This window comes from Hyperolius riggenbachi, chromosome 5 (genome assembly GCF_040937935.1).
Source record: "Hyperolius riggenbachi isolate aHypRig1 chromosome 5, aHypRig1.pri, whole genome shotgun sequence".
Lineage (NCBI taxonomy): Eukaryota > Metazoa > Chordata > Amphibia > Anura > Hyperoliidae > Hyperolius > Hyperolius riggenbachi.
In genome coordinates, this window is record NC_090650.1 from 105,082,118 (window position 1) to 105,097,348 (window position 15,231).

General features: G+C 42.2%; 1 protein-coding gene across 2 annotated transcripts in view; it reads left to right on the forward strand.

Annotated features, from left to right (window-relative positions):
- The window catches only part of OXNAD1 (oxidoreductase NAD binding domain containing 1), a 141,719-nt gene that overhangs the window by 90,488 nt on the left and 36,000 nt on the right, over positions 1-15,231 (forward strand). For both annotated transcript variants that reach the window (XM_068238678.1, XM_068238677.1), the window contains exon 7: positions 6,553-6,795. In XM_068238678.1, coding sequence (XP_068094779.1) covers positions 6,553-6,795 — 243 coding nt within the window. The remainder of the gene's footprint in view (positions 1-6,552; positions 6,796-15,231) is intronic.

Here is a 15,231-nt window from a genome sequence, read left to right on the forward strand (position 1 = left end):
GCTGCGCAGTCCTCATAGCCGCGAGTGCGGCTGCGCAGCTCTAGGGCCAACCCCCCGATCCACGCTACGTAGCGTGGATTGGGGGGTTGGCCCTAGAGCTGCGCAGCCGCACTCGCGGCTTTGCGGACTGCGCAGCCGCGGCCAGTGCAAGCGGCCATCTTAGGAGAGGCGAGCCCGGGCCGTGGGGTCGGCAGCCGGCCCGGGGGGCTAATGAGCGGGGGGATCCGGCGGATCGGCACGGAGGGCGCGGACGGCGTCCTCCGTGCCTTAAAAGATGAGGCAAGTGATTAACTTTTTTTTGTGCATTTTGCCTCGTAAGTCCTTTAAAGAAGCCTAAAGTGAAATAATGGTGGCCAGGTTAATTTACCTGGGGCTTCTTCCCTACTGCTGCAGTCCTTCTGGTTCCTCAGTCATTCAGCTGTGCTCCGTCATCAGCTGTGCCTGTCCAAAAGCTTTATTCGCAGCCCTGGTGCGCACACCTCCTTGATCGCGCTCCCATGGCCTGTAGCATCCTGGGTTTGCACAGTTTGTAAAAATTGCAACTGCACATGGGACAGGAGCGTGATCAAAGAGGTGTGCAGCTGAGGCCGAGCATGCGCAGTAGCCTATGACTGGCTCAGTCAGCCAGCTTTCAAAAGGACGCTGCTGCTGAACAGAGGAGAGGAGAATGACAGCAAGTGAACAAGACGACCGCAGGAGGCTGGAAAACGCCCCAGGTAAGTTAAACTGGTCCATTTTATTTCACTTTAGGTAACCTTAAAGTGACACTGAAGCGAAAAAAAACCTTACGATGTAATGATTTGTATGTGTAGTACTGATAATTAATAGAACATTAGTAGCAAAGAAAATAGTCCGATATTATAATTTTTAGATAAATAGCTTTTTTTTTTATAACATTGCATAATTCTCTAATTCTGGGAATACACCATTAGATTTTGTGTTCGATAGATGGTTCAATAGATAATTTCCAACATGTTTGATCTTATTTTCGATCGTTTTTATGATCGATTTCTCATAGAAGTGAATAGAAATTGATAAGGAAAGATCGGAAAAAATCGATTGGAAAGAAGATCAGACAGTAAATCGACTGAAAAATCTCACTGTGTATTCTCAGCATAATATTTGCAATTACAAGCCACACTCTATTTTAAACTATAACACAACCGTGCTTGAAAATGACCTTTTCAACTTCTCAGGAGTAAAAATATTATCTAAATCTGTCTCTGATTGTTTCTTTGATGTATAAATGCTCCAGAAAGCATTGACCAAATTGGTCGTGGAGCTCAGAGAAGCTCTTTTGCATAGATAACAACTAAAGTTTCTTACCTTTTCCTGTACTGGAAACAATAAAACAATATACAGGTCCTTCTCAAAAAATTAGCATATTGTGATAAAGTTCATTATTTTCTGTAATATACTGATAAACATTAGACTTTCATATATTTTAGATTCATTTCCACACAACTGAAGTAGTTCAAGCCTTTTATTGTTTTAATATTAATGATTTTGGCATACAGCTCATGAAAACCCAAAATTCCTATCTCAAAAAATTAGCATATCATGAAAATGTTCTCTAAACCAGTGTTTCTCAACATTTTATTGGTATGTACCCCTTTTAAAACCATATACTCACTAAGTACCCCCTAGCATAGTAAACATTATCACAAGTACCCCTTGACAAATATATATTTAATCGTAGTACATTATAATTGGTTTTAAACCATTTCCAAGCTTTTGCTATTGCTTTTAATTAGCTAAAATACTAATTTGGTGGTGTTTAAATAAGATTTATCATTTTCTAAAACTCTAAATTTGTTATTTTTGGTTAAAGAGGAGCTGTTAGGTATAGGGTCTCAGAGAAAATAAACACATATATCAGTAGCTAAAGATTGGCTGTACTTACATTACATATGCATTTCACTGTCCACGTTTGGATTTCACAGAATTTGTATATAGTATATGCAGAGATAGATGCTCCTGACAGCTCATGGCAGGTTCCATGTTTGTGAAGCCAAATGTGTCGTCATGTCCTGCCTGCTTCTGATCACAGATAAGCTCGTTCTTGAACAACACGGTGTGCAGTGAATATTAATGAGCCATGTGGCTAGGAACAATAGCTGACTCTTGCAGTGTACTCTGCCCCGAGATTTATCAGTGTTATCACGCTGGACTGATTAGAAGCTCCTGTACCGTCTCATTAGCAGCCGAGGGGAGGGCCCCAGAATGCTTTGCAGTTTAGCTGCGGCTTGCGTCTTTATGGGTCTATAACAGACTTTAAGATAAGCACACATCAAAGGTAACTGAAATGTTTATCTTCACTAATGGCTTTTGAGCTTCCTTCTAAACTGTTTAACACAGGAGAATAGAGGTTTAAATTAGCTTCTGCAGCCTGACAGTTACTCTTTAAGTATATCAAGCCTGAGTACCCCCTGGAACCCTCAGAAGTAACCCCTGGGGTACGCGTACCACAGGTTGAGAAACTATGCTCTAAACGAGCTATTAACCTAATCATCTAAATCAACTAATTAACTCTAAACACCTGCAAAAGATTCCTGAGGCTTTTAAAAACTCCCAGCCTGGTTCATTACTCAAAACCGCAATCATGGGTAAGATTGCCAACTTGACTGCTGTCCAGAAGGCCATCATTGACACCCTCAAGCAAGAGGGTGAGACACAGAAAGAAATTTCTGAATGAATAGGCTGTTCCCAGAGTGCTGTATCAAGGCACCTCTGTGGGAAGGAAAAAGTGTGGCAGAAAATGCTGCACAACGAGAAGAGGTGACCGGACCCTGAGCAATATCTCTGTTATCTAATCTAATCTTCTTTCCTTTGTCAGCTTTGTAGGCTCAGGCAAGAATGTGCTGCTCTGCTTGTGATGGGGAGAAGCTATACACACCCTCACCACGCCCCCTGCAGGCTCTGTATGAGTCACAGACTGAGCTTCTCTGAGCCTATCACAAGCTGATTAGCAGCCATGTCTTTTGTTTGTAAACACTGCCTAAAACTGGCAATTGCAAGCCAGGATCGCAGCAGGGAGTGGCAGAAACAGCACAGAGGGGCCCAGGAGAACATAATGAATAGAATGGTATGCTTTTTATTGTAAAAATTTTAGCGTACAGATTCTCTTTAAACTAGTTGCCTTGCAGTCCTATTGACTCTTCTGGCATAAGTAGTTTCGCACACCTTAAATAAGATTGCAGCTAATCTAGTCAGATTTCAGTCAGAAACACCTGATCTGCATGATTGTTCATGGTCTAGGACTAAAAGTATTAGAGGCAGAGTATCAGCAGGGCAGCCAGGCAATATGGATTGTTTAAAAGGAAATAAATGTCAGCCTCCATATCCTTCCCACTTCAGGTGTGCTTTAAAAAAAGGACCAAAATTGTTGCATGACTTCTGTAGCAGTTGCAAGTCTCTGCTGCATGACCCATGCATGTGTTTAGTTCTAGCAGTGAAACTCTAGCCAATACAAACTAAGCACTGGATAAAAAAAAATCTAAAGTTGCCTTCAGTGAAAATATCAGAACAATCTTTTGATATAGAAAAATTGCCATCCAATTAATACAATTCTATCTCTTTCTGTAAAGGTTTAGCTTAGCCCCACATATTCTATCTTGCAAGCATTCCTATGGGATCTTAGTGTGATAAATACTGCTGTGTAGTTCAGTGAATACAGAGAAATTAAACTATTATACAGCATAAACAACAAATTCTTCCAGGACAATTCTATATAGAGATTTTTCCAAACATGCATCAGGCTTACCTCTGTTTTTTAAACTCTGCCTCTGAAACAGGATAACACAGGGGATACAGTGGCTAATTTACTCAGATGTTGAGTGGCTGTAAAAAGTAAATGTCTGCAAACAAAAAACCTCATCCAAAGATCCATTTAGGTACAGTCTCTAGTCACATATAGGAAATACTGATTTTATTAACCACTTAAGTACCAGCTGTCCCTGCCTCTTTAAGGACCAGAGACTGCTGGTACCAGAAACTGACGAATCGCTGCACATACCCACCACAGCTGCCATCCATACCGCACGCCGGGAACCTCAGCCACCCACTCTGCCGTCTCTATGATGGCAGAGTTCCTGTGAGCTGGTCAGGAGCTGCTTACATTGGTTCCTGACCATGTCTATCATTGTTAACCAATGGGAGTTGCTTACGTTGATAGACAGGGTCAGGAGCCAATGAAATCTGCTTCTGACCTGAGTTATAGAGACGGCAGTACGAGTGAGCTGTGGCAGGGAGACAGCGACGGGATCGACGAGAGCAGCGAGAACACTGTATAAATGATTTAGTCAGTGTTTTCCCATTGTAAAATCTTTCCTCTTCCTGATTTACATTCTGACAATTACCATATGGTGAAATTTTTACTGCTGGTAGGTGATGTCATTGGAAGGAGATGCTGCTTGCTTTTTTTGGCAGTTGGACCCAGCTGTAAGCGGCTGTTATTTCCCACGATGCAATGCAGCTCACAGACAGGAAACGGTCAGGACCATTGTCCTGACATCACACTGTGGAAAAGGTTTCACCACAATATCAGCCATACAAAGCCCCTTGATCTGTTTGTGAAAGGGAATAGATTTCTCATGTAAAAGGAGGTATCAGCTACTGATTGGGATGAAGTTCAATTCTTGGTCACAGTTTCTCTTTAAAGTGCCCATTAACAGTACAATTTTAGTGAAAGATCATATTTTCAATTAGATTACTCAGATCGTATTGAGAAAGTGGTGGGCCCAAGAGATCCTGAACTATTGCATTATTGACCGTTTTCTTAAAGAAAAGGTAGATTGGCTTTGTGGATTTATTTTTAAACTACTGGTTTAGATCACAATTTGGATTCTTTAATGCTGTCTTTTCATTCAATCTGAATGAGCTTATAGAAAATATGATTGTGCGCTAAAAATTGCACCGTTTATGGGCGCCTTTACATAAATAGTTTGCTGCAGACTGCAATAGAAAGGTCAATTTTTAACAACCTTGAATTACAAAATAGCTTGTGTTGCACCGATATTATTCTAGAAATTAATTTAAATTAGGTTTTAGTTTAATTTCAACAGTGCCTTTGATTTCAGTGGACCATTTGTCTTGAATAACAGATCATGTTTGTTAGCAGTTTTCTTTGGCGTAGCTAAGGAGCTTCGGGCCCCAGTGCAAGTTTTCCAATTGGGCATCCCAAGCATTCTATACATAAGAATTCACATGGCACAACAGAACAGGGAAAGGTCATCCACAGTATGTGAGGTAGGCGGCAAAGAGTTTAATTACACTGCTGTATTCAGGCTGGATTCACTGTGGTCAGTTGCATACTGCATGCCCTATAATTTGTTAAATTGTGTGTGAACTGCAATGAAGACTGGGCATAGACTTTAATACAAAGCTTTCATGCAGTGAGTTAGAATAACGTGATCAGTTCCAATGCAGCCTGCAAACAGCCTCTAGTGGGCCCCCTGGTCTAAGGGCCACCGTGCAGTCGCAACCTCTGCATCTCCTATTGCTATGCCAGTTATAAACATCCTGGAGTTTTCCTTTATGTAACCAGTGCACCAGTTGCTGTAAGTGATTAGGCCTTTACACCAGCAGTGCAGACAGAGGTACTAGGGATTTCAATAAGGGAGATCAGATATGACAGGGTACTTTAGAAATATAGTCGATCTGTAATATTAGTGGTGCTCTTTGATAATGTTGATAAGGCATTGTGCAAATGGGAAAATCCCTACCTTGGGCCTGTTTAAAGAAGAACTGTAACCAAGGATTGAAATTCATCCCTATAGACAAGACAAATTACATATATCGCGCTTTTCTCCTGGTGAACTCAAAGCGCCAGAGCTGCAGCCACTAGAGCATGCTCTTTAGGCAGTAACAGTGTTAGGGAGTGTTGCCCAAAGTCTCCTACTGAATAGGTGCTGGCTTACTAAACAGGATGAGCTGAGATTTGAATCCAGGTCTTCAGTGTCAGAGGTAGAGCTTTTAACCAGTACACTATCCAATCAGTTGATACCCCTTTTCCCATGTGAAATCTTTGCCTTTTCTCAAATAATTCATCGGGGACGTCTGTATGGCTGATATTGTGGTAAAACCTCCTCCAATAGTGTGATGTCAGGACCTAGGTCCTGACATCAAACTGTAGGAGCCTTGTGGGAAATAACAGCTGTTTCCAACTGCAAAGCAACCAGTATCTCCCTCTGTGCATATGTATATTTATAAAAATAAAATGTTTAGCCTACTGCATTGTTAGAGATTGTGGTTATAGATAATGGCGGTTGGTGCCTTCTGTTTTTGTTTTTTGTTTTTTCTCATGTCTGCCAGTAGTAAGAAGATGATGCCGGCGGATTGTGGATCAAACAATATGAACAAATTACATGGCGAATATCAATCATTTCTTGATCTTCTATTTTATTAAATTCTCACTCTGCAATGTATTCATTTATTTTTTTTCCCCTTCTTGCTAAAGTTCCTCTGTAAGAAGTGTGACATCAGAACTGTTTTGCCTTTTAGTTACAATACTCATAGTAACATTATTTTCTCCTCTCTGTTTTTGTATTGCAGTGTTCTCTTGGCTCAGAAGTAGCTTTACGAGTAGGTGGAGCATTCTTCTTCGATCCTCAGGAAACAGACACTCCGGTGGATCTGGTCTTAATAGCAGGTGGAGTAGGAATCAATCCTTTGTTTTCCATACTCCTACACGTTGCTGACCTTCACAAGGCCAGGGAGGCAAGTGGCAAAGGTTTCCGAATGGGGAGTGTGAAGCTCTATTATTGCGCCAAGAACACCAGCGAGTTACTATTCAAGGTAATTACAGGACACGTATTGATACTGACAGTCTTCATACGGTATACTGTGGTTGATCAAAGTAATAGCTTTCTGTCAGGGCATATTTACAATGATGCTCACAAATATAATAAACCCAGGCCATAATGCATAGCATGTGTATGAGCTTTTGACAGAAGTGCCGCTCCTCTTTAATTATATGTATCGGAAATCTTTCCTACTGCTTACAATTTACTGTCAGGCATGGCGATAAAAAATAAGGCATTCTATGCCTCGTGTTGAGCACAGGTTTAATCTAACGTTGGCCATACACCAACAGATCTGTTGGTTTCTAATGCTAAGATGCCTTGAAATTCAGTTATTTATTTTTTCAATAACAAGGAGTGCAGCAGAAGAAAAGAGAATGTAAGACCCAGAGACCAGAATTATGAGGGTAAGAGGTCAAACTTCCTGCTACTAAGTGGTTTAGCAAACATTTTCCAGTATAGATTTTTGGTAGACTAACCAATGTATTTTTTTTTGTGTGAAAAAAAATAAAATAAAATGTTGCTTTAGGTGCAGATATGGATTGGTGATGCAGAGTGTTGAAATATCTTTTGCCTAAAGACTAAAGACCCTTTCCAAATAGCTAACACGTACACGAAATCGGGTATGACGCACAGCATGACGACAGGACTTTTACGCTTTGACGCTTGTCAGCGGCTTTAGTTCTAATACATGCGATGGGAAATCTCGTCATGTAATGAAACGTTATAAAGTAATGCTCTAGAACATTTTAACTAATTTGAACGGTAACATGAAAGCCAATAGAATTTCATGTTACTTTGCTTGTTGCACCTTTTTTGCGGTCCATCAGAACAGATGGCACAGCTCCTAGTGTGAAAGGAGCCTTAAAGTGTACCAGAGATGACATTAGACATGTGTGTGTGTATATATATATATATATATATATATATATATATATATATATATATATATATATAGTGGCAAGCATACAGACACTTATGCTGAGATCCTTTTCTTTTTTCCCTGCCTGAAAGAGTTTATAATTAGCTGTGGAACTGACAGTTTTTCTCCAGTCAGGGCTCAGTCAGCTCACTGATAACAAATAACAGCTATAAAACACTTTTCTAAGTAGATACCTGGGCTTTTTACTGTGAGAGGAAACGATGAGAGGAAAAGATGAAAGGTCAATAGTTCATGTATTTTCACTCTGGGACTCTTGAGACCCTGCAATTGAGCAGAGACAATGAAACATTATATCTGCTTTGTAAATGTTTATACATGAAATAAAACCTTGAGATATCTTAAAGAGTCATTTTTAGGAGAAGAAGGACAGATCCAATTGTTTATCTCATTAGTTTATTTTCATCTCTAGTTTACTTTAACATACAGCAGGATCAGGAATGTGTCAGCTATTTTCGGCTGACTGGCTAGTACACTGATGCTCTGCACTTCTGTGATGTCCAGTTTTGCTGCAATAAAGAATCATCATATTTGAAGATGTCAGATTTCTTGCTCTTCTGCATTCTGCCTTAAAAAAAAAAAGCTATTTTGGCATTTATAATCTTTTTACTATGACTTGCTATGAATGACTAAAACTTTTAGAAACACATAAAAGTACAGTCTAAGAACAAGGAGGTTTGTATATAAAATGTACAGAACTTCCCTTTTTACAGCTATACTAGGGCCAGTAGCCTGCATTAACCAAAATTAAATTGTTCTGCCACTGTATAATTTGAGTAAACTGTGTGACTGCGCTAACAGTTACTTACCATCCCAGCTGCTTTCTAAAATATAACAGCCAGCTATGTCTCCCTCTTCATTAAAGGATACCTCAACTGACATGTGACATGATGAGATAGACATGGGTATGTACAGTGCCTAGCACACAAATATCTATGCTGTGTTCCTTTTCTTCTTTCTCTGCCTGAAAGAGTTAAATATCAGGTATGTAAGTGACTGACTCAGTCCTGACTCAGGCAGGAAGTGACTACAGTGTGACCCTCACTGATAATAAATTCCAACTATAAAACACTTTCCTAGCAGAAAATGGCTTCTGAGAGCAAGAAAGAGATAAAAAGGGGAATTTCTTATCAGTGAGGGTCACACTGTAGTCACTTCCTGTCTGAGTCAGGACTGAGTCAGCCACTTTCATACCTGATATTTAACTCTTTCAGACAGAGAAAGGAAAAAAAAGGAACACAGCATAGTTATTTGTGTGCTAGGCACTGTACATACACATGTCTATCTCATTACGTCACATTTCAGTTCGGGTATCCTTTAAGAGATGAAGGTAATGGCAGTAGTGGCATTGCACCATCCTCTGTACATGACTGCAATCAAGCCTCTGCATTGCTGCAGAGGTTGAAGGATGACATTACGGTGTAATGTGCCTGTTTTACTATTCATTCATTTGTACAGTGGTAAGTAAGGTTTTCTTTGATTTAACATGGATTGGGTAAGACTGCCTCCAGCCAAAAAAATGTTTGAATGGCAATACATATATGCACTGTGTACTGTTAGATGAACATATAAAGTTTAAATCTGGTACATCGTACTGAATAGAACAGACAAACATTTATATCTGTATTAGAAGATCCACCTTTCTCTTCATGCTGATGCTTTGCAAATACACCCTTAGCATTGTATCCTCCTCTCCAACCTGGTGCCCTCCCCTGCCCCTCCCTTCCATGACCTTTGCCTGCTTGGATCAGATTACATCTCTTTTTGCAGTGTGTAGGAGAGAGAAGACATAGCAGAACATTTACGGTGGTTGTGATCTGGGAGCAGGACATGTTGGGGGGGAAGGGGGAAGTTATGACATCAATTTCCCAGCATCCTTTGTGCACCTATCAATAGGAAAGAAAAATATTGCCTGGGCCTGATTTCACACTGAGGGTGGGGATTTCAAGACCATATGTTGAAGAAGGACCTTGGGGCAAGAAAATCTCACTTCATTATGTGTGATTTAACCTCCTTAGCGGTAACCCCGTGCTAGACACGGGGTAAGCCGCCGGAGGGTGCCGCTCAGGCCCTGCTGGGCCGATTTAAATAATTTTTTTTTTGCTGGACGCAGCTAGCACTTTGCTAGCTGCGCCAGCACCCCGATCGCCGCCGCCGCGCGCCCGATCGCCGCTATCCGGTGCGGCGCGCGCCCCCCCCCCCCCCCCCAGACCCCGTGCGCTGCCTGGCCAATCAGTGCCAGGCAGCGCCGAGGGGTGGCCATGGCGACGGGGGAAGCCCTCCAGGAAATCCCGTTCTTTGAACGGGATTTCCTGATCGGAGATCGCCGAAGGCGATGGAAGAGGGCGGGGGGATGCCGCTGAGCAGCGGCTATCATGTAGCGAGCCCTCGGCTCGCTACATGATTTAAAAAAATAAAAATTTAAAAAAACTGCTGCGCTTCCCCCTGGCGGTATTTTTCATACCGCCAAGGGGGTTAATAAATCTTGGCATCTTACTAAGTTTAAAGCAAACTGTAATTTATTTTCTTATGCTTTAAATAAAATACTTCCTGTTAGTGGCCTCCAGCATTACTCATGAGTTGCTGCAGGGTTAATGTGAGTCACAGTAATTTGGCTATTGGGTTCAATATAGTTACATAATAGAGAAGATATTAGTAAATGAGTACAGGCCTCTCTGTGCTTAAATTGTAACTTATGCTACTAAAGATCTCATAGGCCTTTATATCAGCCCAAAGCAAAATAATTGTAAAATGTCAATTACATTTGTAAGAGATGCTCTGCTTTAGATGCTATGTTCTATATTCCACTGCAATGGAATGTCATTTTCCTCCAGGCGAAATAAAAATACTTTTTTCTGTTCCTTTTTAATAGAAGTGGCTGTATACAGTAAAAGTGGTTATATATTCAGAACTATGAATTTGTTATAGGATTGCATTCATTACTCTGTCTAGTCTGTATTTCATCATTAACAAGTGGATATTGGTTCACAATCGTTCTCATTTTCAGTCTGTAATCCAACAAGCTAATCGGCTTTGACAGTCTCTCTCTGCAATTCTTGGGAATGAGTCTTTTGCACTCTTCTGAAGCTGAAACTGGAGAAATGTCATTAACCTAGTAATCAAATTTGTATTATTTATTTCATTGATTCAAAGATTTTGACAGAAGGTGAATTGGAGACATATGACGGGAAGACATTGGTGTTTAAAGCTCTGGCCACATTGAATGGCTGCTCACAATTGTGCAAGAAACACCATAGCAGCCATAGCAATAGCTATCAGGCCTGGGGCCTGCAGGATCCTTTCAGATAGACATATATATGCCCCCTGCTTTCCTTACCTCCCCATTGTAGTGCCAGCTCGCCTGCTGAGCTCCTGGCATTGTGACTCCTCACATCCCCATGTCCACCCCTAGACGCAGGTCACCAGTGTGGGCTACTTTTGCATCACAGCTTAGCTGCATCTTCCTTCTCGCCAGCATGCAGGAGAGTTTCAAAGTGGTGAGAGAACCAGTACTCCAATGGAAAACAAATACCAAAGTCAAGCCCCTGATGAGTCATATGCTGACAAAACATGTCTGTGGGAGCTAGGAGGGACAGCTATACTATCCCAGGGAAAAAAAAACCAACATATATACTCTAAGTACATACCGTATATACTCGGATACAAGTCGACCCCGTGTATAAGTCGACCCCCAAATTTGATCCCCAAAAGCTGGTATTTCTCAAAGTCTCAAGTATAAGTCGACCTAGGAAAGTTGATGGCTGCAGGTGGGGACTAGGAGGGGTTACTGGCTCTGCACTTGGGGTCCAGAAGTAATGCCTGCACTTGGGGAACAGGAGAAGTTAATGGTTGTAGTGCATAAAACTCTGCAGCCATTAACTCCTCCTGGTCCCCAGGTGCTGCTTCAGCTTTTCACTGTTCAACTCATTTTGTTCTGCATTCTGTATGCAGAGCGGATATCCTGAGTACTATGGCCAGTTTTCCCTATAAACTCCCCCTCCAGCCGCTATTGTGCCTGCCATTCTCTCTCTCCCCGGGTGGCCCCTCTCTCCCCCGTGTTTAGTGAATGCCCCTCTCTAGCTCTCCCTCCCGCCTCCTCCTAATTATAATTGTGGCCAGTTTTCCCTATAAACTCCCCCTCCCCTTCCAGCCGCTATGGTGCCTGCGGTTCTCTCTCCCCGGGTGGCCCCTCTCCCCCGTGTTCAGTGAATGAATGCAGTGTAGAAAGCTGACATACGTTACCTAATCCACCGCTGCGCGCTGTGTCCTTTGATCTCCTCTTCGCTCATGCCGGCGAGCATACTATAGCGTCTCTCCTGCTTCAGTACCATGTGACTCCCGATGTCACATGGTACTGGAAGCAGGAGAGACGCTATAATATGCTCGCCGGCATGAGCGAAGAGGAGATCAAAGGACACAGCGCGCAGCGGTGGATTAGGTAACGTATGTCAGCTTTCTACACTGCATTCATTTACTGAACACGGGGGAGAGAGGGGCCACCCGGGGAGAGAGAACGGCAGGCACCATAGTGGCTGGAAGGGGAGGGGGAGTTTATAGGGAAAACTGGCCACAATTATAATTAGGAGGAGGCAGGAAGGAGGGAGAGCTAGAGAGGGGCAGTGCAGTGTAGAGTAGTGAGGAGAAAGGGGCACCCCGACCTCGGCTACAAGTTTGGAAATTTAGGGCTGACGCGACTATAAGTCGACCCCCCCACTTTTAAATTGTGAGTCAGTCCTAAATTTCTCGACTTGTAGCCGAGTATATACGGTAAATACTTGTTCTACTTACATTACATATGTATTGTACTGTCCACATTTTGATTTCAGTGAATTTTATATAGTAAATAAAGAGAAAATGGCTCCAGGCATGTTCCATCTTTACTGCCTCTAACTACATCTTATCCTTGCCAGGGAATAGATATCAATGACTCGCTGCTACGTGGTCCACTCGCTGAGCTTTCCTACTGACAGCTGAGCTCTGTACATTGGTCAGGACCTTGTGATTACTGTGAGCCAATCACAGTGATCGCAGATTGAAATCCAGCTAATCTATGTATTTGGTCCTTGAAGAGAACCTGAGGTATTACAAAGCTCAAAGATATTTCCTAAGGAAAAGGAAGAATCTGGATCTGAAGCACAGCCCGGCCTCACCCTGCTTTTTATGTAGTGTCTGTAGGTTTTACCGAATGCATCGCATTGCAAGAGTTCTGTGTGATGTGGCTTTCCCCCTCCATTGCAATGCTGTTTTTACAGGGTGCGCATCATAACGCTCCAATGTAAAACTAGCCTAAAGAAAAACATCACCTACTAGAAAGAAATAAAGGCAGCCATACACTGGTCGATTGCCACCAGATCGACCAACAGATAGATCCTTCTTCGATCGAATCTGATCAGAGAGGGATCTAATGGCTGTCCATACACTGCAAACAGAGTTTGAATCAATTTCAGCATAAAATTGATTCACAACCTGTGGAGCTGCCACTGCCACCTGCTTGCCACCCCTGCTTCCCTGGCCAGCCGCAATACATTACCTGTCTGCTGGAGCGATTCCCCGGGTCCCCGCAGTCTCATTTCTTCCAGCGTACTCCATCTTACCTTCACTTCCTGTCCCGTCCTGTCACAAGCAGAAAGTTCAAACAGTAAAGCACCCTCTACTGTTTGAACTTTGCTTTCTCACAGGACGGGACAGGAAGTGAAGATGCCGGAAGAAGTGAGAGACAGTGGGGACTCGCACCAGCCAGACAGGTAATGTATTGCTGCGTCGGTCCTCGACATATAGAACGCCGCTAATGACACGCTCCCGATTGGCGCAAAATTTTCCGCCTGGGTAGATCGCCGTAATCGATAGATTTCGGATGGAAATCGGTTGATCGGTTTGCATTTGCATTATCGATTTCACAGCAGATTTGATCACAGTAAATGAATCTGCTGTGTATCGGTGGGAAATCACGTTAGTGTATGGGCACCTTAACAGTGGAGACATACTATAGTAAACATGTCCATTACCATGAAATGGTTATTGTGCCAGACATTTTTTTAAGTGATGTTAATGTACAATTGTGACTTTAAAAAAACATGATTACCTCGAGACGGGGAAGCCTTTGGATCCTAATGAAGCTTTCCCCGTCCCTCTCCGTTCCAGTGCTAGCGGTCACGTGACTACAAACACTTCCTCCTTCCAGGTTGAAGGAGGAAGTGTTTGTAGTCACGTGACGCGGTTTGGAACGCAGCATGGGAGGTGTCGTGGGACGGATGAAAGAAGAAGGCTGCTGGGTAAGTTTAACGCCCACCCACTCAGCTGCATTAATAATTATCAGGATGAAATCCGAATGAAACTCATTCGGATTTAATCCGTTGCTCATCACCAACCATAACATGTGCCGCTGCACACAGGCGCACTAGTGTCTTTCCGCTCAGGTTCTGGTGGTAATGGCCAAGCCCAGACGGGTTCGCTTTACTACGCAGGTGCAGACGGCTCACGCCTGTGCAGTAGAGGGGACTCGATCGGGCTCGACTATTTCCGCCAGAGCCCAAGGAAAATCCACTACAGTGCGACTGACACACCCTTTTCACCGGACTTTCAGGGTGGCCAGCGCTGGGACGAGGCTGAAATGGATGACAAGGGAAGCCTCATTGGGGTCCAGAGATTCCCCCCTCCCAAGGTAGGTACCCCCTAGGAGCACTTTTTTATTCTTAGGGCCACTTTAAGGACATACTTGCTTTATTTAAAAATGCAACAAATCATTCCCTCTGACTGCATTAAGTAAATGCTTAACTGTGAAATCTTGTTTTAAGATTGATAAGTGATCTAAAACCTTTTTGATCTTGACCATAAACCATTCTGACAAAGTCCACCTTATTTGTATTCACCCACAGTTTAGTCTTGCGTATGGAGGGAAGGTTTGCAGACAGTGAACCGCACTTGTAACAGGATTAATTTACTTTGATTCCTATTGAAGTTTTATCTCACTGAGCTAATCAAGAATCTGCATTGTAAATTTAATTATTTGATTTTTTTGTTCACGCCAGACAAAACATGGGAGCTAGAATTTCATATTTGTTTTTTTAATACTTATAGGACTACTATCACAAAAAAGTACATTTATATCATCAAACCTTTTTCTCTCAGAATGTTTTCATATGCTCTACTAAGAATGTTTTCAATAAAAAAAAGCAAAAAAAATTTTTAAATACATTTATTTTCATATGTATAAAATTTACATTTTTCTCACAGTAAAATGTTGTGTACGGTTATTTTTTACTATGTTGCTATCACAGTAGGTAGTTATGATCTGAAAGTTTTTGGACTTGTCTCTCTCCCCAGCATGGGGGATTCTCTAGAGTTTTTTTTCATTTCAAAAGTACTTACAACTGCAGTTGCTCAGTCCAGCCACCAAAATAGTGTAAATGGAGTAGAAACCTGGATGACATATTTGTATAGATCCGTTCCAGAGAGTGGAAGAATAAAGGAAATACTGAGAATCCCCCATGA